Source organism: Pan paniscus, chromosome 6, assembly GCF_029289425.2.
Source record: "Pan paniscus chromosome 6, NHGRI_mPanPan1-v2.0_pri, whole genome shotgun sequence".
Taxonomy (NCBI): Eukaryota; Metazoa; Chordata; class Mammalia; order Primates; family Hominidae; genus Pan; species Pan paniscus.
In genome coordinates this window covers 17,475,065-17,502,790 of record NC_073255.2, presented here as the reverse complement: position 1 = coordinate 17,502,790, position 27,726 = coordinate 17,475,065, and the positions used below count along the sequence as shown (strand labels likewise).

The 27,726-nt window shown below is 36.3% G+C and overlaps 1 protein-coding gene across 1 annotated transcript in view; it reads right to left on the bottom strand.

The window, feature by feature from the left end:
- Positions 1 to 27,726, bottom strand: part of SCIN (scinderin) — an 84,686-nt gene that overhangs the window by 23,844 nt on the left and 33,116 nt on the right. Inside the window, exons 5-9 of the mRNA XM_003825001.4 lie at positions 23,922 to 24,071; positions 5,664 to 5,756; positions 3,411 to 3,543; positions 2,700 to 2,788; positions 1,751 to 1,966 (exon numbers count right to left, since the gene is read on the bottom strand). Coding sequence (XP_003825049.1) covers positions 1,751 to 1,966; positions 2,700 to 2,788; positions 3,411 to 3,543; positions 5,664 to 5,756; positions 23,922 to 24,071 — 681 coding nt within the window. The remainder of the gene's footprint in view (positions 1 to 1,750; positions 1,967 to 2,699; positions 2,789 to 3,410; positions 3,544 to 5,663; positions 5,757 to 23,921; positions 24,072 to 27,726) is intronic.

Here is a 27,726-nt window from a genome sequence, read left to right as displayed (position 1 = left end):
AGGTAATTAGGTCATGAGGCTGGAGACTTCATGAGTGAAATTAGTGCCCTTATAATCAGAAAGCTCTCTAGCTCCTTTTCCACCATGTGAGGATGCAGCAAAAAGTCTATGAACCTGAAAGTGGATCCTCCACCAAACACTGAGCACATCAAAACCTCGAGCCTAGACTCCCCAGCCTCCCAACTGGTGAGAAATACATGTTTCTGCTTAAACCCCCAATCTATGGTACTTTTGTTATAGTAGCCTGAACAGACTAAGACCATGCCAATAATATGACTTCTGTTTTTAAAAGGTGCCATCCAGGAATAAGACCGAAATGTGATGCTGGGAGAAAAGCAGGCAGAACCACTTTCATTCTGCCTCCTTGTCTTCAGCACAGATTAAAGACCCTCCAAGTTGGAGAGATGAGAATTGTAGATGAAACAGGAGAGTAACAAATGAAGGAGAGGCTGCCAGGCACTGTGTGTGTACATGCAAGCAAACACACACACACACACACACACACACACACACACACACATACACGCACACTTGCCTAAGTTCTCGGTTGGGAAGGGCAGACTCTTTGCTTTGAAATCTGAAGATAAGCAAGTGGACAGGAACAGTGCAGTGCTTCTAGAGAGAGGCCACCCCATACTATCCTAGTGAGCAGAAGCCTTACATCCTAGAGAGAGCACAAGATCCTAGAGAGAGCCCCCGGATTTCAGCAGCCCTAGGATGGCACAGGAGAAGGCTGCAGCCAGGACACAGCTGGTGCTGGGGACCAAGTTTGCCAGGAGGGCTGAGCTCCGGCAGGAATGTCTGAGCAGGAGACAGACGCAGACCCAGAAGTCAATACCCCTCTGACAACAGCCATGAGGGACATTTGTGACCTTCTCCCTTGGCACTTCCCACTCTCCAACACCCATGCCGCTTAGATTCACGCTTCATGTCTTTGAAAAGAGGAAAAAGTATTTCCCTAATTTCTTGGCCATATACTTTGGTCCCAGAATTGTAGTAAGCCCTAGGAATATAGAGATGAAATATTTCATTCCTGTCCTCAAGGAATTGATGAGAGGTCTAGGAGAAATCTGGCAGTAAATGAACAACTCTGTGGTAGGTATATGATAAATTATGTGAAAAGTATCGCTAGAGGTTGAGCACAGAGAAAGGCCACTTCGGCGCTGAGGGAAGCCTTCTCAGAAAAGGTATGGCTTGTGATTTAACTGAGTTGCCAAGGAGGCGTAGGAACATTAGCTAGATGGCAGAGGGGAAGTCAGTCCTCAAGGCAGTGGAAGGGTGAAGCCAAGGTGACGGAAAGGATCAAGGGTCCAGCTGAAGATGGATCTTCTCAGGAAGGCTGTGGAGAGCCATTAAATATGTATAAATATATTTAGATACACATTTATAAATATATATGTATATATACACACAGATATATGTGTATATATACACATTTATGTGTGTGTGTGTGTGTGTATACACACATTTCTCACTCTGTCACCGAGGCTGGAGTGCAGTGGTATGATCTTGGCTCACTGCAGCCTCCACCTCCCAGGCTCACACGATTCTCATGCCTCAGCCTACCAAGTAGCTAGGACTACGGGCGAGCTCCGTCACACCTGGCTAATTTTTGTATTTTGAGTAGAGGTGGGGTTTCACCATGTTGGCCAGGCTGATCTCGAACTCCTGTCCTCAAGTAATCTCCCCCGCCCTCCCCCTACATACACTGGCATTAATGGGCTTGATGAAAACAAAAAAAGGTAAATACCTCCACTTTGCCAGAACCATCATCCACCATATTGTGCTGGGCTGCCATCTGCGGAGAACTGTGTAATTTTGAGGCATCAAAGGGAATTTGTTTTATTTGAGCCACTTTCTCTGTGACATAAACTTTCCCGAAGCCATCACTCTGATCTTTATCTCTCCAGTCCTTAAAGAACTGTTTGAAGATTGGTGTTTCACCTCCTTCTGGAAGAACTTGAATCTGAAATTTAAAATAATAATAATAATAAACAGGAAAATAAGAAATTAAGGGAAAATATGAATCTGGCAGTGGAGACAGAACTAAGGAAATGGAAAATTATCCTGGTTTAGCTATCAAGCTCATATAATCCAAAATTGCTTTTTCTCACAACTAAAGTAATTGCCGCTGAATTTGAATATTTGAGAGAAGAATCAAGTTCTTTAATATGTTACCCCTGCAGTAAAATAAGTTTGTCTTTCTACATAAGGGTCACAAGAGCTCTGTGACCTGGAAGAAATGATCTCATTGTGTTCCTTGTGCAGGGACATAAAAATGAGGAGAGTAGATGAGGCTGAGAGATTCGGAAAGGAAAGGAGTAACTAGCCAGGGTCTAAATTGATTTCGATGAAGACAAATATCATCTGGGTTTCAGGCCAAGTCTGCACAACTTGCTCTAAGGAATAATAACTCTTAAGTGCTCTTAGCCAAATCTACTGTGGTTTACTATCTTGAATTAAAGGCTGTGGAGGAAGTGAATGGGCAGCTCTATGGAAAGTCTGATGTGCAGTTTCTAAAAAATTCTAACCCCCACGCAGATAAAGAAGAGGGACACCAGATTGCAGCAGACAGGCAGGTGGAGAATCACTTCACATACAGACGTTACTTTGACCCAAACTTTTTCATGAGTTTCGTGGAGATGTCATGAGCTCCCATGTTTTCTATTTTTTTCTAGCCAGTTCAGTTTCACACATACTTGGGTGTTCTTGGAATAATTCATTTGCTGTAGAAATTCTTCAGCTGTCTTCATTGCAGCCTTCCTCTCTTGGGGATTAGCATCTTTACCTAAAATACAAGGTAAATTAAAGAGAAAGAACTTCAGAGAAGGAAGACATTCTATGATTAAGAAATACTTGTGTACCATAATGAACATGATTATAATTGAAGTTAAATACAGCAGTAAAAGAATAGCAAAATTGGCCGGGCACGGTGGCTCATGCCTGTAATCCCAGTACTTTGGGAGGCCAAGGCGGGTGGATCATGAGGTCAAGAGATCGAGACCATCCTGGCTAACACGGTGAAAGCCCGTCTCCACAAAAAATACAAAAAAATGAGCTGGGCGTGGTGGCGGGCTGCACTCCAGCCTGGGCGACGGAAAAAAAAAAAAAAAAAAAAAAAGAATAGCAAAAATTTCCTGGTATATTAAGTGTATTTAACAATACAGGAAAAAACGTTATTTGTAAAACAATTCTTTTTATATTGCCCAAATGCTTTTTTTTTAACTCCATAATCCCTGGTATATGATGTTGGTAGGAGGAAAATGGCTGCATTTTATGTGAGGCATTTATAGATCATGTCTTAATTAAAAGGTGGGCTTTTTTTTAAAATCAAAAAATATATTTTATTTACCCTTATAGAGGAAATATCTATAAATCTGAAATACAGCATCGTCAATGGAATTTTTTACCTTTCCATACGAAAATTTGTTTTGCAGCCCCGTGGTCCAAAATAAAGCATTCTTCAGACAGCAGCATTGCCATTGAGAAGGGGTTTTCTTCTGCCACCACAGTCACTCTCATGGAGCCACTTGCATCTGAAACCTAATATAAAAACCATGACCTCCATGTTTTCATTTGGGGATGATAAGGATGTTCTATAATTAGATTATGGTAATGGTTGTACAACTCAGTAAATGTCATGAAATAAAAATCATTGAATTGTACACTTTAAATGCAAGAATTTTATGGTGTATAAATTATATCTCAATAAAACTGTTTCAAAGAAAATGAAAAGAACCCACAAGACTAATTATACTCTAATTTTTTTGAAAGTCCTTTGGGGTAAAGGAACTACAAATAAAAAGTTAAGTTTTGACACTGTGCCTAAAACATCAGAAAAGAATAGTGATGATAATAATGGCTGAGGTCTATTCAGATGCTCTTATGTACTAAGCATCATGTAATTAACTTTACATGATTATTTCTTGTACATTTTAGAGCAATCTTTTCAAGTAGGTAATAATCTTAAAATCATTACATACACACAAGATGAAGTTTAAACAATCACTCAGTCAACATTTACTATCTACCATATACCAGTCGCTTTGTTAAGGAGGATATTGATATAGTTTATGCACAAAGATTTTTTCAACATAGGTCCTGCAATTTAAGTAAACTTTGTATAAATTATCAAAGTAAATTTCTTCTGTCACATTTAGAAATGACTACAGACTATTAAAACAAATTTTTAAGTGGTCTTACAAAATTGAAAGTGATATTCATGTGCAGGTTAGGATTTACTGGTTTTCAATGGCCAGCTTGCATGCTACAGTTTAGTTATTACCTATTATACAGATTCCAGAGCCCTCCCTAGATTAGTGGAGTTTTGCAGGACCAGGGTGGAGTCTGAATTCTGTAGTTTTTAAAATGCCCCAGGTGATTTTGCTTGCCAGCCTTGTTAAGAAACCCGAATTATTTTCAAAGGAACTTTATACTTTACATCCATGTAATACAGCATAGCTCCACTAGAGGAAGCTATGACTCAGGATGAATATTTTCCCATTTAAAAATACTTCTTTAGTTCATAATGCTGTCCAAGAGGGAGAACAGTTTTGGTTGATGATGTGAAATAAAAGATATTTGTTAGGCTGTTGAAAATGAGTTTTAGAAATAGTAATTTTTAAAAGCAGTCACAAAATATTTAGCTAACACTTTCTGTATGGCTCATATTAAAATTACCAGTATTTAGCAGAAATGGTAACCATATTTCCTTTTGCATCTAGCAGAAAAAAAATCCACTTATTCATTATGAAAAGGAAATTACGCTAAACAAGTTATTAATTTGGTCTTCATGTAAAATCACAGAGTTTCGGAGCCAAAAATCCCTTAAAGAGCAGCAAATATAGTTTCTTTCTGTTACACATGAGAAAACTACTAAATTCTGTATGGAGATTTACGATCTGCTCCAAATCACACGCTTAGAAAGTTGCAAGGGGAGGGAACACTCGAAGAATACCACTGTAGCAACCTCCTTAACTGGAGTGTCTTGCAGTTTTTGTTACCCTCAACAGAAAAAACAAACAAACAAAGAATAAAAAAAACTATAGAGTTGGAAGGAACCTACTTTCTTTTTTGTGTGTGCATAAGAATACTTAGACCCAGATTGGTTATGTCCTGTGCAAAGTCATGCTCCTAATCATGTGCTATAGAGCTGATATGGAAGTAGGTATGTTAATGCCTGGAACAGAACTGTTTTTACCCTGTTTCCCTCCAGCTGTTTCATTTGGTAGCTCAGCCCTCCTGTAACAAAGAACTCCTCCATTATGGCTAAAGACAATGTTTTAAATAGGGTGAAGACTTTACATTCTTATCAAGAATTTATAAGAAAAAGCTGATAAAATATTTTTACTCCATAAAAGAAACATTGTATTGAGTATTATATATCAAAAGATTGTTGCAAACTAGTACAGCAACAATATATAATTTTATGTAAGTCACAGCAATAAGTTCACATATTTGTTGTTTTTCATAAAAATAACAAAAAGTATTAAAACTTAATTTAAAAAACATACAAGAGCAAAGAACTGATTCTACCTACACATTGCTCTTGGAGAGCAATGATGAGAGTTCTCAACTGCAGCAACGGGAATCCCGCCCAATACAGGCCTCCCTAGCTACATCCAGTACTGTAGAAACAATAAATTTGGTTACAGTGAACTCACCATGTATAGTTTAGCCATTTTCCTGTTACTTATGTCTGCTATAATGTCATCATCATCACCTCCATCTGGAAGCTCTGGCTTTTCCCCTAAGACCTGGAAAAAAGTGAGCAGTGGATGCAAAGATAAAGATCTCCCATTGAAGGATGCAGAGTTAGAAAAATACACTTATAAAGACATGGATTATAAAATATTTGCAATTAAAATGACCAGGCTCAAACACTTCTCATCAATGCATACAAGGTAGTCCTTTTCATATAGGCCAAATCAATCAATTGCATTAAGTAAACAAGCACTGAGGTTGCTTGTTTGCAACCTCAAACAATGAATTTCAAGAAAGGAAAATCCCTAATTTGAGAGCCTAGCTGTCCATATTACTGAAAGCTAGAAGGAATTAATTAAAATTTGAGCTCTATGTTCAGCTCTGCAGCAGAATTTCTTCTATGACCTCTGCTTCTAGAAATAATCTCTCAGTTTTATGAGTTTATTATAAAAAAGATTTGAATCAAATTACTATTTGGAGGTAAAATACTACTATAATTATTGACATATAGGATAAAGTGTAAGCTCTTGATCACCCAAATCATGCTTCGTTTTCTGCTGTATCCTTGGCACTTGGAACAGTTCTTGGGACATAGTATACGCAGAGTAAGTATTTGTCAAAATAATGAATAAATGAATTTATCTATTCTGTGCATATGTGATGCAATCCAAAAGTCCAAAAAAGTGTTTGGTAGAAAATACATTTGAATCTGCTTTGAATTTCTTTATATTAAAATAAAAAATATGTCTGTGAGTACCTTAATTAATTTATTAATTAACACAAACAGCATAGAATGTCAAGGACAGGAATCAAATATAAACTTATTTTAAATAATTTAATTTTATAATATAGATATAAATTCAAGTTTAGAAAATGCAAAGATGTTCATTTAGATACAACAAATATTTAACACACAATAAGTTCCTTACGTAATGTGTTTTATATTCACTATTCCTTACAATATATTGCATAAAAATGTGTACTGCAAAATACCAGAAAACAATAAAAATGTACTTTAATCCTTGCATGAGTGTAAGTACACTCTCAAATTTAGAGATGCATCAGAGAACTTATGTCCTCTGGGAATATACCTATCTTTTTATTTGTACTGTGATCAATAAAATGTTTTAGATAGTGTACATGCTAAATGATTGTAATGCAGTTTTTCTTTTTTTGCTAAAAATAGAATCAAGCAAAAAAAAAAAAAACAAAAACTAAAACACTTGTGACCAAAAGCTTTTTAAAAAAACATTTTTGCTAGAAGTATGTATAGCTTGCAAGAGCCATCAAAGATCTCCTCACATATACTTTTCTAATTCTCCTCCAACTAAGACCATAGTTAGGAATAAACAGTTTGTGTTAAGGGCATATCTAATACTAGGAAACCTCCCAGTGGGCGGACCCAGTCTGGGATTTGAGGCACACTCTAACTCTTAATTTTCAGACCACAATTCCCATATTAGCCAGGCATCTTAATTAGCTTCTCAAAGGACCGCAGCATAGTTGGGAATTGAACCCAAGGGATTTAGCAAAAACAGGCTTAACTCCAGAGGTAGAGAGATGCCATATATTGTCAGGTATCATCTCTAAGGATCACTTTAAAATTGAGCTCAACTAAGCATTTATCAAATATTTGAGGTCACTGGGGTATATAAATGAGTTTCTAACCACGTTGTCCAACACTTAAGGACTTTACATCTGGCGTAGAAAGAGCAAAATAACTAAATATGTTCACTTTATCAACTAGGCCATACATTTTGATCTTTGACATAAACTGTAAACACAGCTTGGAAGATCATGCCTGAATGTGAAACATTTTCATTTTAGGTTGCCCACGTGATTGGCATTTAGCTCATGTAATCCTTTGTATGTGAAATAACATATATTTTGACAATTTGATGGGGTAGAAACACAGAGAAGCCTCATTTGAAGGTGTTACATAAAAATTTCATCAGTTGTTCTAGCCAAGATGTATCTTGCAAGTTTGGAGCTCCTCTTTCAATTACTTTCTGTAAGTTCCTGTTTAACAGTATTGCCGTCATCTAAATACTCCAAACTGAACTTATTTTCTACAAAATTAGCCACTGTCAATTCTCCATTTGTGTCAATGTATCTCTATTCTCTCCTCTTTATATGGACTTAAAATTATGTGGTCAGTTTTAAATACTTCCTCTCCTCCAATTTGGATCTCCTACCCACTTAGTCATTATTATTATTTTTAATCATGGTTAGTCACTGATTCCTGTTTATTCCTGGACACTGGCTGCAAGGCCCCTTATTTCACATTACTCCTATGTTGTAGGACTATGACTCTAGATCAAGGAAATCCTGTCATTTGCAACAACATGGATGAACCTATTGTATATTATGCTAAGTGAAATAAGCCAGACACAAAAAGATAAACAATGCATGATCTCATTAATATGTGGAATCCAAAATATCCAATTCATAGAAATAGAGTGGTAGAATGGTGATTGCCCGGGGCTGAAAAATAGAGGAAATGGAGAAATGTTGGTGAAACAATTCAGACTTTCAGGTATAAGATAAATAAGTTCTGAAGACAAAGTATAGTATGATGGTTACAGTTATTAATAATGTAGTTTATACTTGAAATTTGCTAAGAGAGAAGATATTAAAATATTTTCATCACACACACAATGTGAGGTGACAGATGTTAATTATATTGATTGTGGTAATCATTTCACAACTTATACTTCTATCAAAATATCACATTTTGTATATGACATTTTGTATATGACAAAGTTTGTACATATATGTCTATCAAAATGTGATATTTTGATAGACATATATGTACAAACTTTGTCAATTATCCCTTTATAAAGCTGGAAAACATTTAAAATTTATTTTTAAATTTTAAAAAACTAAAAAATAAAAAAGATTTATATTTTACATCTGCTGCAGTGGTTCCTGAACTTCAATGTACTCAAGCAACACCTGTGTTACTTTGTAAATACAGATTCTTAGCTGCCAGGCATTGAGTCAATAAACAGGTCTATGGTGAGGCCCAGGAATCTGCAATCTAGATTATTCTGAATTGGGTGCTCCCACTGACCCAAAACTTCTGTCTGAATCCCAAGTCCCCTTCAGATGCTGAATGTCATCTACCCTGCCTTATTTCTCAGCATTCCTTACCTTGTACCTGTCTCTAATCAGGCTGACATACTCGGCATTCCCTATGGAAGCCATGCCCATTCTTTCCCCGTAGCTAGCTAGGAGATTAATAATCGACCAGCTTCAGAGTTTCTCATGACCTGTCTCAAGACCACCCTTGGTGTTTGTTTATTTCTTTCCCTACTATGATCCAAGGTGAACTTTTCTTTTTAAAACTTAAGCAGGCTTACGTGGAAATTTGTATTTTCAGATAAAAGGATCAGGCAGCCAAGAAACAATTGCTATACTCTTTTACTCTCTTAATCCTTAGTTTTTCACAGCATGTACATCTGTTTTTATTTATTTATTTATTTTTTACCTTTTAGTCAACTTTACCTACTTTGGATAAAAACTTCCAACATTTACACTGGCTTGTTCTCAAGATGTGGTTTCCCTTCTTTATACAAAAAAGTCAAGATGTTTGGCCACTTTAGAATAAATATTTGTAATGCATCATAAGAAAACAATAATGATGCATGACCTTGAAGAAGCACAATATGTAACTCAAAGCTACATATCACTGTGGATGAAAATGTGCCAAGCTGGTGCCAAGTCCTAAAGGCATTTATCATTGAGGGTCTTATGTGCTCCCAGCAGAACTCTGAGAGAGAGGCAGAACCTGTATCATGATTACTTTAACTTCATAGATTAAGAAAATGAGCCTGAAGGAAGTTAGGAGTTTTGCCTTAGATCCGTGTCTCATAAATATTAAAGCAAATATGTAAACCCCAGGCCTTCTAACCTCTACTTCAAAGGTCTTTATATAGAAAATGAGGCATTTCATTCTTCTCACCTTAATCATTTTAGGGTAGATGACTCTGTTTTATTTTCACTAAAAACAGAATCAGCTCACAGGTTCCAAGAATGAACATTTTAATTTGTAAATTCTGTATCTTACTTCTTTTCCTTAACTGAGAAACAATCAGTAGAGTGTAACATATGGAGCATAGAAATAAATTGTAAGAGTGAAGCTAATCCTTGTTGTTATGGTATATTTACTTGCTGCAAGGCGTCTTATGCCTTAGGTAAGACAAATATTTGATATTAGGGAAGATCCACAGAGATATAAAATGACCAGTGATTCCGAGAAAGCTGTGGTCTTATTTAGCCAGCTACACCCACTCTGGATATAAGATTCCAACATTTACTCTGCTGCTCTTTCTCAGTGATGGCCTCAAAAATACCTTTATTCCTTTATTCATAAATAAAATAGAGGGTGATTTCATATATTAAAGAATGGATAAAGGTATTTTAGAGGAGGGAAAGCATGTGAGGTATTTTAGAGGTAGGAAAGCATATTTGGATAAAAAAACAAAGTGAACTGGGCTTCTGCAAGAGGTTTAGCTATAGCGCAGTGCTGTCCTGTAGAAATTTCTGCAGTGATGAAATATTCCACACCTTTGCTGTCCCACACAGTTCTCACTAGCCATTTGTAGCTAATGAGTACCTGAAATGTGGCTAGTGTGACCAAGTAACTGAATTTTACATTTTATTTAATTTTAAGGAATTTAAATGTAAACTTAAATAGTCACTCATGTCGTGAGGATGCCAGACACAGAGTGCAGCCCTAGAGGCCTCAGGGAATGCTGTGGCAGTGGGGAACTTATCAGGCAGGACTGGGCTTCAGCATTCCTGGAATATCAGTGTATTAGAGGATAGATGTTGAAGGGTCAAACTCATAAGAAAATTACCCCAAAAGTTACTATAATATGGAAAGTTACCTTACAAGTTACTATAACACAGAAGGCAAAATCACAAGTCATTAAAAGCCATAAGCCAGAATGCCAACTTATTAAACAAGAGCAGTTGTTTTCACTGGCTGCATATTAGAACCATCTGGGCTGATATAAAAAAGAATGCCAATGTCTGAATCCAATCTCTAGAAATTCAGATTTATTTATTCTGATTGGAGCCCATGCATTGTATATTTGAAAAGCCTTCTAGGCCTGCTTTGGTGATGTGATTCAAGTGCTCTGTGGCATCAGCTTTGCTAGCCTGGTTTATCTACCTCAACCATTGGGATAGGTCTGCCGAGCATTTCTGAGGTTCACATTAGCTTGTTAGAACACATCTCCCCTGGACAAATTATTAGGGCCTGGTGGTCTGAGAGCTGCTCTGGGGCAAATCTCAGGTATTAAGATTTCAAGTCATTTGCCTTTTCTAGACATCACCAAACCTTTTTCCCTAAGGCTTCAAACCCACTTTGGACATTTCTGTCTGATCAGTGCTTGGATGAATGCTTCCGAAACTTGCCTTTGGGGTTCCTAATTTCTGTGCATTCCTCCATTGTCTTTTTGACACCTCCCTTCACTTGGCAGGATCAGGCAGGCTGAGCTGGGTGGAGCCGCTACTAAGAGTCTCTGTAATCTTATTTCCACATTTAAAATGGTATAATAAATAATATGGCTCAATTATCATGTGATTATTACTATGACTAGCATATGGTGAAAATTCAACAAATGGTAGATCCTGTACCCTTTCTTCACCTTTATATATGCAGAGTCAAATCTTTCCCTGGTCAAAGCATTACTCTTTCTGTCTTATACAACCCTGCAAATTACTGGAATAATCCTTTGCATAATGATTTTACCACTGGACTTCTTGCCACACACCTCCTCATGGACTTACACTTTATTATTTGTTCACGTACTGATCTAATGATTTTATAAAGCAGTCTATATGTCTTGGTAATGTACCTTTGTCAAAATCTTATATCTTAGATTTAAACTACAAATTGAATATAGACCTGTATATCCCTCTCCAGGCAAAACCTGGAGAAAAGTCTTTTATGCAATCAGCAGAAGAGTAGGTGACAATGATGAGAAAAAGGAATATGATATAGTAATCTCTTCCTTTCATTGAAGTCCACAATTATGTTGTCTATGATGTCATTAGTCCTTGATTATAAAACGAATTCTCTGATCCTCCTCTGTGTTTCCATCATATTTTCCCATATAGTCTTGTACATACGACCTTATTTTGGTGAGGCAAGATATATCTGTTATGTAAGGTTTATTTCTTGAGTGTCTATAATATTCTGGCTCTGTGGGAAAGAGCTGAGTCTACAATGGTTAACAGGTTAGCTTTGATTCCTGCTTTAGGTGAACTAACTTTCAGTGCAGTGTTTTCGCTGTTTGGAGTTGCTATAACAGAATACCACAAATTAGGTAATCTATAAAGAAAATAAATTTATTTCTCACATTATGAAGTCCAATATCAAGGTAGCAGAATCTGGTGAGGCCTTCTTGCTATCTCATCTCATGGTATAAGGAAGAAAGGCAAGACAACGTGGAGAGCAAGAGAGCAAGAAGGGGCCAAACTCACTTTTATATAATAATAAGCCCACTCTCGAGAAATAACCCACTTCTGCGATAATAATGTCAAACTATTCATGAGGGCTCTAGTCATCTCTTATTAGGTCCCATTTCCCAAAACTGCTGGGTCCATAAAGATCATTCTCCTCTCACCGCTGGGGCTTCACTACAGTGTCTCTGGTAACATTATTAGTCTCAGTAACTTCTTGCTTATTTTCACTGATTTTGGAAAAGATTACCCTCTGGTACTCTAAGTTGGATAAAAAACTAAGTTGGATAAGGGGAGAAATGGAGAAGAAAATAGGGCACCCCTATAATGAGAACATGAGCTAAACCTCCAGGAGTATTTTTTCACTGCCCTGTATCACCATATACATATACATATACACACATTTATATGAACTTGTTTAATTTTATCTCATCTTATCCTTTGAGGAGAAGGTACATAAACCTGATTTATATATAACTTTTAATTCAATTTGGCCAAGTTTTGTTTCAATGGCAAGGGAGTTGGGAAAACTTTTTTATCTACATAATCCAGAAAATTTCCAAGCATGAAATTCTAATTGAGCAAACTCAAAAATGGCTTTTCAAGTACTCTGAGGCACTTAAAAATATTTGCATACCTTCTATGCTATACATTAAGAAAATGTATATTCTTTCCAAAAAAAAATGTGTACCTCAATTACCCTAAACCTAATGCCCCTGTAATTTGGATGAAGGGCTGAATGCTAATGGTAAGAGATAAAAAACAAAGGGGTAAGCCAGTTGAATTAGTCAATTTTCACACTGCTATAAAGAAATACCTGATACTGAGTAATTAATGAAGAAAAAAGGATTAATTGACTCTCTGTTCCGCATGGCTGGGGATGCCTCAAGAAACTTACAATCATGGCGGAAGGTGAAGGGGAAGCAAGGCACATCTTATATGGCAGCAGGAGAGAGAGAGGGAATACACAGGAAAAAACTACCACCTTTAAAACCAACAGACCTCGTGAGAACTCCCTCACTATCACGAGAACAACATGGGGGAAACTGCCACCATGATCTAATCACCTCCCACCAGGTCCCTCCCTTGATGTGTGGGGATTACAATTACAGATGAGATTTGGGTGAGGACACAGAGCCAAACCATATCACCAGTCCACTGAGTACAAACACTGTGCTATTAAAACTAGTAATTATTATATGGAATATATAAAATGAGGCATAATTATCAAACATTTCTGGCAAAGTTTTTGAAGTTATAAAATAACTTCACAGCAGTTGGGATTTCCCTTGCTCTGTATGTTTAAGATCGCAGTGTCTGTAAGATAGTTTGGGTGTGATCCACAGATTTCTTATTCTTATTTCTACTTAAGCAAGTTACATAGCCTCTCTATGACTCAGTTTCCTCATCTGTAAAGTAAGGATGTAGCAGATGCTATTGGTGCTCTGCCCATATCACCTTGATCTAACTTAGAGGTCATTTGCAGATAGTGTCTTAAAGCTCTAAGTCTTCTGCTCTCTACATTGTGGCATTATCTGGCCATGGAGCTGTCTATAGATAGTATCTTAAAGCTCGAAGTCTTTTGCTTTCTATCTGGTGGCATTCTCTAGCCATGGAGCTGTACTGTGTCCAAATACAAGGCAGACTGCAGGTTCTGGGACATTAAGAACCAAGGAGCAATGCTCAAGCAATGAGGGATGGGAGTTACTGGCTAGACCCAGCAACCACTCAGCCTTCTGAGGGCTAATGCCTGAGGGTCTCTTTGGGACTCAGCCCCAGTTGCTCACTGTAGTAAGACACCTGTTAACAAAATGTTGTCTCACTTTACTCCTACTTGATGCTTTCAGGATCACCTTTCAAATAACAACCTGCCCCCAAGTGCTTGTCTCAGAGTCAACTTTTGGAGGAACACAACATAGATAGGGAATAAAAACTGTCTCCATTTCATAGTAAGGGTTTTAAGAATTAAATCCTGTAAAGCTCCTAAAAGAGTGCCTCTTCTATGGTTAGCACTGAATGTTTGCAGGGTAGTAGTTGTTAGCTCTTTTGCAGCAATTAAAATCCATTTCCTAGATTATTTAATTCCTGTGTTAATAAGAAGAAGCACTTGTATGCCATCAAGAAAATGTAACAAAAAGATAAAGGAATGAACAGGAAGTTCAGCCTACCAGTGAGCCATCTACATTTACCCTTGTAGAACACAAGATGAGAGAAGTCGTGCCATTCCCTAACAATAGTGTTCCATAACAGTGAATATCACAATGCAATTGTAGAACATTTGCTCCTTGTTTCAAAACTGTTTTTAATCAATGTATTTGTCTTCTCTACATGCACTCTATCAGACATCGTTAAGATGTATTTTTGACAGCAGATTGCAGACCATTAATATTTAATTTCTCTGTGATACATGGTACATGACTTCACTTACCAACATAGTTCTATGAAGCTTTTTTGTTTACATACAGATATTAATATATTTTAGCAGCATGTTAATACCTTTTTCATGATTAGTAGATTATGGGATATCTAACACTGAGAATTTCCTATTGGTTTCCACTGAGCAGAATACTATATTTACATGAACAAACCATCCTTTCCTTACAAAGTCACTTTAAAGCCTTTAAATAAACATATTATTACATACACATTTTTTCAAAATAATGTAATTCTAAAAATTGTGATGCACTAGATGCCCCTGCAAACATAATAGCAATTCTGATACAGTAACACTAGTTTATACAAGTGCTGTCAATATAACCCAGTTCCAACACTCTGTGATTCTAGGCTCTGGAAAAACAGTACTTGGAAGCACAATCCAGATGGCCACCATTTTAGGAACCTCTTTCCAATATGTGAGCATATTTCCTCATGATATTAAACAAATGCTTATTATCAAATACATACTAAGGAGATATGAATGGCTGAATCTTGCATATTTAACATTTTCGTATCTGGGCTTGGCTAACTCTAAGCACAATATGTAAGAGGAAACTGATATAAAGTAAATACTATTGTTTATTATTATATACTTAAAAACTAATTTACAAAATGAATGCAAGAAATCATGAATCACTGAATCAGAGACCTGGCCCTTTTATATCTGTGTTTAGCTGATTCTTAGCACAAAGGATAAGATGAACTTGACCTAAAATTACTGAAAAAATACAGTCTGACTGTTAAGTTTTTTAAAAATATATTATCACTATTGTGACAAGTGGAACACTAAAAGGATAGAATAGAAACTGCCATTATAGTTCAATATTTATATTAGCTTATCAGTTCAGATATACGTCTTGTGGGGCAAAGATCCATCCCTCTCCCCTGTCCTACCCATTAAATCCATCTGTCTTGGAACTGCATTATCCTATTTACAGAGTCTATTAATATTCCCTCACTTCAGCTGCAAGCTAAAGGGAAAATTACCTCATTCAGAGATGATTGCCAAGTGGTGTTAATTTGGACTGATTAATATAACAGTGGTACCTTGTCTGTAAGGTTACAAGTCTTCATGATGAAATTTGGTGTGACAAAGGGGGAGATTATGTGAAATGTTATCACTTTATTGCAGCATATGATAAGCTGTTACTGTGTGAATTTCTTATCTTTGTTCAGAACATTTCAACTTCCCCCACTGGATGAATTGGTGAGGAACAAAAAGGGTATCCAAATTCAATACTAGAAATCCAAGCAACAAATTCATTAAATTAAATAACAAGAAATGAATAGTGTCTTGAACAATGCCTGGCAAACAGTAAGCCATCAATACATGGTAGATCTAAATAGCTAGAGCAACACTAGTGTTCTAGAGAGCGTCGCAACTTGGGGCAGGTACTCCTTATCACTGTAATACTGTGGATTTCAGGAGTGTACTAAGTATTATTGCAGTAAAGCAAAATGGAGAAAATGCATTAATTACAATGCAGCAAAGAGGAGAAAGAGAAAGATTCCTACTTGCTTGTATCTCTGATAGTTCATCTCTTCTCTATATGCAGTGCAGCCTCAGGACTAATTTAGAGAGGGTTGCAAATATATTTGCTCCCTTTAACTTAAAAATCTTTGAATGGTAAGTCGGTAAATGGACCTCCTCTTTCCCAATGACTCTCATAATAATGTTATTTCAATCAAATGACAAATACTTGATGAGCAGTGCCTATGTGTCAGGCACAATGCTACATGAATGAGGGATTACAAAATATTTAAGACATTGTTCAATTTCCCAAGGACTTACAAAAAGTCATAGGAAAATAAAAGCAGGATAAATAAGGAAGCTAAAACTACTTGGAAAACACACAAATATTTAGACCCAACTGATAACTCAGACAATTCAAATTTCCATTCTTACAAAGTACAGAGTTTCGACTAGAATGAAAAAAAATAGGAGGGCAACAGAAAAATAGTTTAATGACTTATTTTTTGTGTGGGTATTACAAACCCATAAAGCAACCTTAATCTTTTTTTTTTTTATTTTAAGAGACAGGGTCACTTTATGTTGCCCAGGCTGGAGTGCAGTGGCTATTCACAGGCATGATCATAGCTCACAGCATCCTTGAACTCCTGGACTCAAGCAATCCTCCCACCAGAGCTTCCCAAATAGCTGGCACTATAGGTGTGCACCACCAGCCTAGCTATATATTTATTTATACCATTTTCCTATAAAGCTTTAGACTCTTTCAAAAATGCTAAATATATTGTTCCAAAGTGGTAGTGAGAGGGATTTTCACAAAGCTCCCCATTTCAATTACTAGTACTTCTTTGGTTCATTCGATACAACACTATAAAGATAAATGGAGAATGATTGATTTATCTAATCAAAGATCACGCCCCAGAAATAAAGCTCTTTCCTCTCTCTGTAGTATCACTTTCAAAACAATCATTCTTTATTTAAATGTACAACTATATTTTCATTAAAATATTAAAATATAAACCCATGTAAGTCTAGTAAACTTAGGACAAACATTTCCACAGAAAAACTTTAAGGAATGCTGACAAAATCCTAAGCTTGCAAATTCCAATTTGATTTGGTAATCTTTTACTTTGTATTCCAAAATGTATGAATGTTCCCATGATCAAATTATTAAAATTTAAAAATCACTCATTTCTGTAAATTTAAAAGAACTTTGGAAGCACTAGCAATGTGCACAGCCTTTTGACATTAAGTTTGGGGGAAGAACAAGACAAATGTACTAGATGACTCAGTAATAAAGCACTACATCTGTGTAGATCCTTGGAGTTCATGGAGCAAATTCACCTTTAGTCCAGAGCAGTGAGCAGTGGTGGCCCCAAAAGTTCCCAAAGAGGCAGCACTGGAATTGCAGGCAACAGCCAATCAGGGTAGCCAGGCCAGCGGGCAGCAGTGTTACATGCTGTCCTGGCAAAAAAAGAATTGGAGTTTTGTGGCTGCTGGATTCTAAAAGGGGTGATGACCTGACCTGAGAGGGACGTAAGGTAACATGCATTTTAATTCATAGATGAAGAGTTTTAGATACTAGCTACATGTTTCCTACCGTGTGAAGCACTTTCACTTGGAGTATATGCCATCTGCCTAATATGTGGGACAGTATTGCACTAAGTATAAATAAGCTCAAGACTTGCTTGTTGTTTTTCGAGAAGCTGGTTGTAATTATGACCTGAAAAAAGAAGAGGAGCAGAATATTTGAATTATCCTTTCTAAGTACCAACTGCCTTTCTATGTAAATCTAGTTGGTCTTAAAACTTACTTTAATCAGCATATGACTTTGTTCATGTCTACATCAACAATATCACCTAAAACAAGGGAATTTTTTAAGCAATACTATCCCCTAAAAAACAGAAAAACAAGCATACTTAGTTTCTGGAACTACATATTTCACAGTTAATTGTCTTAATTATCCAAATACGAGTGGGCAATGAGTTAGAGCTGTGAGGGCTACACAAATATAAAGGCAGTGCCTGCCCTCAAGGAACTTAGTATTGATAACATGTGAATTTTATTTTGCAAAGTACTTTGAAGAAGTATGGCTAAAAATTTACTCTTTGCCTTAATAGGCTTTGTAGAGTACCTCTCTAAAAGATAACTTAAGAACTATCTTCACTATTCAACTCTAGTTTTTACTAACAGGACAACCGGATCAGCATAGAGTAAATATCCCATCAACTTTCCAAGAGAATGGCTGAATACATTCTTTTGTTTTCATACTGTGAATTATGACTTAAAAAACAAAAGGAACACCTTTTCTATCTTGGGAGAACCTTTGGAGTTTAATCTAGACTATATGCTAACATCATGAAGTCTAAAATAGGATTTTCATCATGAAAAGTCTTCCAACAAATTGTGGTGTTATTCAGACCATGCTCTCTGGCCTCTGAGGACCCTCACGATTCTATTCCCACACTTTCTGACTATTTTCTAGTGCATGCTTATCTCCTCAACCAGACAATAAAGTAAGCAGAGTCTTCAAACTTCATTGGGAACCAACCCTGCACTTGATAAACAGTTATTAATGGAGACATAATATGTTATTCTGATTTTCTTTTTTTTTTTAGGTCAAAAATCTGAAACAATCATTGCATGTATGACTTTCCAGAGAGCCTTACAGTCATTTTTATAAAAGCAAGAGTTCAACAACAGTTCAGCAACACAGCATCTGCCTACCATCTCCCTGTAGAATTTTTACTGCCAGTATTTCACCACCAGCATTTACAATGATTATAGGCTTAACGAATTCATTAAACTATATTTAAAAAGTCTTTCCAGAATAAAAAAAATTGTTGTTGTTTCAAACAACTTGCCCTTTCTTCATCTTCATTCTTTTTATATCTACCAGATGCTGGGTTTTTTTCTTAATGAAAGTCTATAAAACATAGATTTTTTTTTCCTTGGGTTTTTTTTGTTTGTTTGTTTGTTTGGCTTTTTTTTTTTTTTTTTTGCTTTCCTCCTAATGTTTACAAAACGATTAATCAAGGAATAAAGTTTGGGACCTTAGGGCTAGTGAAATATTTAATTTTTCTTCACATTCACTGATTATTTTACATATGAAAAGAAGAAAGATCACGAAAAAAGCTTTAAATAATTTATGTGCAGTCATTTACGGTAAATATATTTGCAGCAAAAACAAGCTCAGAGTAAAATTTGACTTTAGTTAACAGAGTTTAGTTTTTTCCACATATAGGACTGTCTTCCTATTTAGGCACATGGGCTTTTAAAAGTACTAAAGATACAGAAAGGAGGGTGAGCACGCATCCTGTTTCCCCAGACAGTCTTGTTAATGATGGTTGTGTCCTGTCTCCTCAGTGCCCCCTTTTACTCTACAATGTGCTTTGCTTTGGAGGATAAATTTATGGTCACCCTGGAGATAAGCCATATAAAAACTGTGTGAAAATAGTGTGATCAATAGCTGGAATACTTCAAACTAAAGATAAATTTTTCAAAAGACTCTCAGAAAAGTTTGAGTTTCAGTGTTGAGCACTTTAATGTGTTAGACAAGTTCAAAAAATTCAGCGCTCAATACAGAGTAATGAAAACAGGCTCATTTAATTGATTAAAATATCCGTGCTTTCAAGCCATTTCTAACTTTCACATAGAGAGACTTTCAAAGCTTTTAAAGTTAATAATTTTAAAAGAACCCCATTAGAAATGAGTCTTTTAAAAGGTCAAATTTAGGCCGGGCGCGGAGGCTCACACCTGTAATTTCAGCACTTTGGGAGGCCAAGGCCGGCAGATCACAAGGTCAGGGGTTTGAGACCAGCCTGGCCAACAGAGTGAAACCCCGTCTCTACTAAAAATGCAAAAAATTAGCTGGGTGTGGTGGTGGGTGCCTGTAATCCTAGCTACTTGGGAGGCTGAGGCAGGAGAATCACTTGAACCCGGAAGGCGGAGGCTGCAGTGAGCCGAGACCGTACCACTGCACTCTAGACTGGGTGACAGTGCAAGACTCCAGCTCAAAAAATAAATAAATAAATAAAACATCAAATTTAAAATATATTTGAAAAATTTTTAGATTTTCAGACTCCATCTCTAGTAAAATCAACAGTTGCACTAGAGTCTCAGAAAAAGAAAGGACATTTTCAAATTTTAAACAAGGATACTCTCTGTGTGTGTGTGTGTGTGTGCATGTGTGCATGCATAGTATAGACTGGTTTGGAACACTTCTGAAACCTATTAGTTCCCTTCTAAGAAAAATATTTGCTAAATGCATAAAACAAGATACAAAGTATTATAATGGAAATAAATTACATTGAAATGCAACTATTAAAATATCAAAATATATATTTTAAAGTTTGGTAAAGTAATATAGGAGCTTTTCATTAACTCATTAAATACTAGTGAGCAGAAGATCTAATAACAATAATAATTACCAAGTAGCAATGAGCATAAACGTATTTTGAGGTTGTGTACAATAGCTATAATGTGAGCTGAAAAGTCACAGGACTGTTCCTGCTACTCACATTTGCTTATTACTTTCACAATTGGAGGAAAGGTCGTATTTCAGTTAAGAGGTTAGTGAAAATAAAGTTGTAATTCTTCCCAACCAAGTTCATGGGCTTTTTGTATTCTATCCTTATCATTACAACACTAAGAAAGCCTAGAAGTCAAACAAGTTTGTTATAGGTGCTCAATTAATTAATCAAATAATTACTCTTTCTTATAATCAGGCTACAAAACTACATTTCCAAAAGCGAAAAGCCCACTGAATGCTTTTTTTTCCTTATCTAATAAAGGTTTTCACTGAAAATTCATCTCAGTTCATTGTGTGAGTGAAAGCAGTCAAATAAAATGTAGTATAGACACTGAATGTATTGAATGAAAACAAAGTGGGTGCTTTGTAGGATTTTTCTAAAAACCAAACTGAGGAGTCTTGGAAACACAGACATCACATTTTATCTTAAGCATTATATCTCTTTATCCTTATCACGAATATTTTAAAGCCAAATTATATTTTTGCACAGTTTTTCTTCATGTGCATTTTCTTATTTTAATTTTACAGTGTAATGTATTGACTGTTTACACTTTCTTTTTCAAAACATTGAATGAAATCCAATAAGCAAGGACACCACATATGTACATGCACAGCAGGGTCCCTCAGCTGCAGAAGCATCACTTCCTGGAACAGACTACAAGTGGCAAATGAGTGGTAATTAAACACAGCTGCTGCCCAAGAGGTACGGTAGAAGCATAGATCATTAGAACCTAAAGGGACTGGAGAAGCCATTTTGTCTAACCCTTCACTTTGCAAATGAGGAATCAGAGACAATGAATAGTCAGGAGACTTGCTTTGGGCCAAGGGTGACCCTGGAGAAGCATGAGTGATGTTCGATAGTTAATGTAACACTCTTCTTACCACTTCACAGGGCAAGTCCTGTTCCTGAGTCTGCTTCTATCCAAGCATAGCTATTGAGACAAGGGGTTATAGTCAACTAGAAATACATCTTATTTATAGATTTTTGCTTCCAAATATGCCAAGTTAGAAGACTTACATGGTTGATCCCATCTCTAGAACAGAGGCCTTAAAAGAATATTAAAAGATCAAGAATTTGTTTTGAATAGTTTTCAAAGTCTGATTTATTAGCTATGTTATTCTAACCAGTGAAAATCCAGTAAAACCATCCCTAATTTTATCTTAATTTTTTAAATGGCCTTTTTTTCTGATTATAAAATGAATCATATATGTTAATTATAACAAAGACAAATGAAGAAGAAAATAAGCAGCCACATCCCAAGATGTAATACTGGTAATATTTTAGCACAATTTTCTAGGTATGTACATATGTATGAATACAGAGCTATATACACATATTATATATTAGTATAATATTGCATATAAAATATTATATTCTGTCTTTTCTCCTAGTATTATACCATGAGAATTTTCCCCACTGAATTAAAATTATTTCCAAAACATCATTAATGTGAAAGTCTGTGTCTGGGCATTATTAAAGCAATAAAGTTTAAAGACATTACAATACATAAAGTTATTTCATATAATTTCTGATCACTGGATTTTTAGGCTATCACTGGACCATGTAACTACTGCATTAAATTTCTGTAAGTCAAAAATATTAAAAATGTTTATGAGATAGCCTTTAGATAGATTTAAATGCAAATCTAAAATTACTGGAGGAATATGTATAATATTCCAGGAAATCAGAGAAATGAAAACTCAGAGATACCACCTACCACTATTAAACGCAGAAGTTTCAAAAAGGTATTATATCAACAGATTTTGACAGGGCTCTGTAAAGTCACGATGGAACACAGTGCTCGTACAAGGAAGTAGCAACTGGTGCAAACATTTAGTGCCTGGCACATTGCAGGAGTACAATAAATATTTGTTGTATGAACAAATGGAAATTAATTTGTGAATACGTATGAAGATATCTTAATATAGTTATACTCCTTAACTGATAGTCTTATTTAAGGGAATATATACAATATATACACTTAGGTAGTCACTGCAATATTCTTAAAAGACAAAGTTTGGTCACAACCAAATGCCTAAGATTCATATAATCATTAAGTAAATGATGTAGGGTCTATAGAGCCATGAACACTTAATTTTCACATTAATTTAAGAACTACACTAAAATCATAAGTGTGTTGCGTGTAATTCTTAGCTTAAAATGATTGAAATATTTTAAATACTGGCATATTCAATCTCTTGGTATAAGATTTTATTTAATTCCTTTAACGAAATACCGGTTGAGCATCCCTAATCCAAACATCTGAAATTAGAAATACTCCAAAGTCTGAAACTTTGAGTCCTGATGTTATGCCACAAGTGGAAATTCCACCCACAAGTACTTAACACACATTTTGTTTCATGCGCAAAATTATTTAAAATATTGTATAAATTTATCTTCAGGCTGTGCATATAAGGTATATGTGAAACATAAATGAGTTTCATGTTTAGACTTGACTCCCATCCCCAAGATATATCATTTTGTATATACAAATATTTTCAATACCCCGGAAATTCAAAATCTGAAACACTTCTGGTCCCATGCACTTTGGAAAAGGGATACTCAACCTGCAACTGTTAATTTTAAAATTGAAGAAAACCACCGTGTTTGAAAAAAACCCTGAGAAGGCCGGGCAGGGTGGCTCATGCCTGTAATCCCAGCACTTTGGGAGGCCAAGGCGGGCAGATCACAAGGTCAGGGGATCAGGACCACTGGCTAACATGGTGAAGCCCTGCCTCTACCAAAAATACAAAAAATTAGCCAGGTGTGGTGGTGGACGCCTGTAGTCCCAGCTACTCGGGAGGCTGAGGCAGGAGAATGGCATGAACCCGGGAGGCAAAGCTTGCAGTGAGTGGAGATCGTGCCACTGCACTCCAGCCTGGGAGATAGAGCAAGACTCCGTCTCAAAAACAAAAACAAAAAAACAAAAAACAAGTAAAACCCTGAGAAGCCCAGATGAATAGATGAAATAACTATTAATATTGTCTTCCTTCCAAAATACATTCTTACAGTCAATTTCGGAAGTGTCACTCATTTGTTTCACCTCATATACTATAGAAGATAGGGCCAGGGCTCCTTTGATAGTGACACCAACGGTGAGAGAAAGTCATGACTTTCTGTTTTCCCAGTTCCATCACTTAGATAACCCTGTTGTTTCCTCTTACTAATTGTAGCTACGCTGACTATTGAAACATGTGTTGAATCTCTTTCCCCTTCTTCCCCACCCTGCTGCCTTACACACACACACACACACACACACACACGAGTTGGAGTGGTAACCCTTTAACAAACAACAGGAGTCACAATACCTTTATAAGTTCTGAGGGTTCACTTCCTTCTTCCACGACAATTAGTTCAGACCTTCCTTTCCTTTCATTGTACCGAATGCCAGTAGCTACCTGGTTTGCCTTCAGACGTTCATATTTGTTGCACGAGGAACCACACCACTGATAAATTTCCTAAAAGAAAGAGACAGATCTGTTGACCCTAAGAATATGAGGAAGACATTCAGCCTCAGTGTAATACTTGTGATTAATTAGGAAACAAAAAGGAAAATTAAATGACCTATTGTTGAGGTGTATACATAATTGTTACACTTCATTCTGCATCCTGCTGCTTTCAGTTAGCATTATAAAGTAAGCAGTTTTTAAGCATGGAAAACATAAATATATATATCACCATTCTCTGTGTATATAATCTATAAATTACAGTTTATAAAAGTAAACATATGGATTAAATTTGAAATAATAAATATACCACACTTCAGAAAAGTAGTCAAGAATCTGTAAAAATATGATACTCTTGATGATCATAAAATGGATATAACACTTTTGTAAAACTATTCATGTTTTTAAATTGACAAATACATGTTGTATGTATTTATTGTGTATAACATGATGTTTTGATATATGTATACATTGTGGAATGGCTGAATCAAGATAATTAATATATGTAAAGCAATTTAACAATTCTTATCAAGAGCCATTAAAAGAGTGATATTGTCCCAGTAATATCACTATCCGGCATTTACTTTAATAAATTATTCATAAAAGGAGAAAAAACCACACATATAAGGGTTTTCATTGCTATGTAATTATATTGGTGAGGCCTTGGAAAGGCATTAATTGTTCAAGAATAGGATAATAGTTATATAAATTATGATATATAGGGAACATTTGATACTTAACTGTTAAAATTAAACTTTAACATCGAAACATGAAAAAGTCGAAACAGAATAACAGTGTGACATATTGTAGAGATTATATTAGCTACCATTTAGATTAAACTACTATATATTTTAGATTGTAGATTTTGGTATAGTGTCCAGAAGGTATAAGGATACAAACGTAAAATAATAATGAAAAATTATCTCCTCCATTAACATTGTTTACCAAAAGAAAGAAAGAGAAGTTGAATAATACCCAGACCTGGAGTGGCTGTAGGAGTGGGCATAATCACCCACTATTTGGGTGGTATAAACTGACACAGGTTTTTTAAGGGTGGTTTAGCATCATTATAAAAAAAATTAAGGTCAGGCATGGTGGCTCATGCCTGTAATTCCAGCACTTTGAGAGGCCGAGGCTTGCGGCTCGTGGGTCAGGAGATTGAGAATATCCTGGCTAACACAGTGAAACCCCGTCTCTACTAAAAATATAAAAAATTAGCCGGGTGTAGTGGCGGGCACCTGTAGTCCCAGCTACTCAGAAGGCTGAGGCAGGAGAATGGCGTGAACCCGGGAGGCAAAGCTTGCAGTGAGCGGAGATCATGCCATTGCACTACAGCCTGGGGGACAGAGCGAGACACTGTCTCAAAAAAAAAAAATTAAATGTGCTTTTAATATCAAGAAATTCCATTTATAGGAATCTATACCACAGAAATATTCGAACATGGGATATAAAAACAAAAGAAACTGTTGCGGGAAGTCAGGGACCCCAAACGGAGGGACTGGCTGGAGCCACAGCAGAGGAACATAAATGTGAAGATTTCATGGACATTTATCACTTCCCAAATAATGCTCTTATAATTTCTTATGCCTGCCTTACTTTAATCTCTTAATCCTATTACCTTCGTAAGCTGAAGATGTACGTCACCTCAGGACCACTATAACTGTGTTAACTGTACAAATTGATTGTAAAACACATGTGTTTGAACAATATGAAATCAGTGCACCTTGAAAAAGAACAGAATAACACTGATTTTTAGGGAACAAGGGAAGACAACCATAAGGTCTGACTGCCTGCAGGGTCGGGCAAAAAGAACCATATTTTTCTTCCTGCAGAGAGTCTATAAATGGACATGCAAGTAGGAGAGATATCGCTAAATTCTTTTCCTAGCAAGGAATATTAATATTAAGACCCTAGGAAAGGAATTGCATTCGTGGGGGGAGATCTATAAACGGCCGCTCTGGGAGTGTCTGTCTTATGCAGTTGAAATAAGGACTGAAATATGCCCTGGTCTCCTGGAGTATCCTTAGGCTTACTAGGATTGGGCAATTCCAGCCTGGTAAATTTTTGGTCAGACCAGTTCTCTGCTCTCGAACCCTGTTTTCTGTTGTTTAAGATGTTTATCAAGATAATACGTGCACAGCTGAACATAGACCCTTATCAGTAGTTCTGTTTTGCCTTTTGTCCTGTTTCTTCAGAAGCATGTGATCTTTGTTCTCCTTTTTGCCCTTTGAAGCATGTGATCTTTGTGACCTACTCCCTGTTCTTGCACCCCCTCCCCTTTTGAAATCCTTAATAAAACTTGCTGGCTTTAAGGCTCAGGTGGGCATCATGGTCCTACCAATATGTGATGTCACCCCTGGAGGCCCAGTTGTAAAATTCCTCTCTTTGTACTCTTTCTCTTTATTTCTCAGCCAGCCGATGCTTATGGAAAATAGAAAGAACCTATGTTGAAATATTGGGAGCGGGTTCCGCCGATATCTGGCTCCCAACCTGGGGCTTAAACCCAGGACCCTGAGATTAAGAATCTCATGTTCTACCGACTTCCCCCAATAAGAAACAAAACAAATGCCCATCAATAAGAGGATGGCTACATAAATGTCATTGCATGAGTGCTGTCCACTCCTCTTCAGTAGTTAAAAATTAAGAAAAATGTTTAAATACTGATGTAGAAAATTAGTGAAGGTATATCATCAAGAATACAATAAAGACATAGAATAATATAATTACATTTAAGTAGAAACAAAAACACAAGCTCTGGCTCTGTGTTTGCACAAAAAAATGATAAACAGTTTTAAGAGATTCAGAGGGCATGCATATGCAGAAAGAAAGCCTTCAATGTTTACTGTATCTAAGTCAGTGATTTTTTTTTGTTTGTTTTTATGTCACATACATTACTCACTGCTTATTATGCTGGGGATACAGAGATAATTAAGAAAAAACTAGCAAGGAGAGGTGGACTGGTAGAAAAATTGGCTAATAATACATTTGCACTGTGCTTGGTTTTCACAACACTCCCACACACGTTTCATCTAGTCAACCATGTAGAGTTGTGGTTAAGTGTGAGGGAAATGGACCTAGGCTGCCACTTTCTGGGTATTTGATAGTGTGTTTGAAATTTTTCAAAAGAGTAAATAAATTAGAAATAGCAAAATAAAACATCCAGAGAAATGGACTCTTCTCTGATTAAATTTCCAGCCCAGAGTCATTTCTTCACTCAAAAAATGGTTTACTGAGTGACTAAAATGGGGCAGCCTCTCCTGTAGGTACTGGAAGCACCATTCTGAACAAAGTAGGCTTGCAACAGTCTCTCTGACCCCCGCTTAACATTCCTGATGACCTAATCCATGGTCCTCTTTAAGAATAAAATACGCATTTTAGGAATGCAAAACTTTATAAGAAACAAAATCAAAAGGACTACGTCTAGCAATCTCCTTCTCTCAAGAATCGAATGCAGTTATTTAATATGGTCAAAGGGTGTTTCTTTCCTATTTCTAAAAGAATAGTGCACTTCTATTCTTTCTTTTTAACCTCTTTTCTACATCTGGGCATTGGAATATGAGGCTTACATGTGGAGGTCATTTGAATACCATGACAAAGTTAGCAGTTACAAAGAGTAAAAATAAAGGGCTCCCAGTGATAAGTCAACTCTTAGCCACTGAGCACTAAA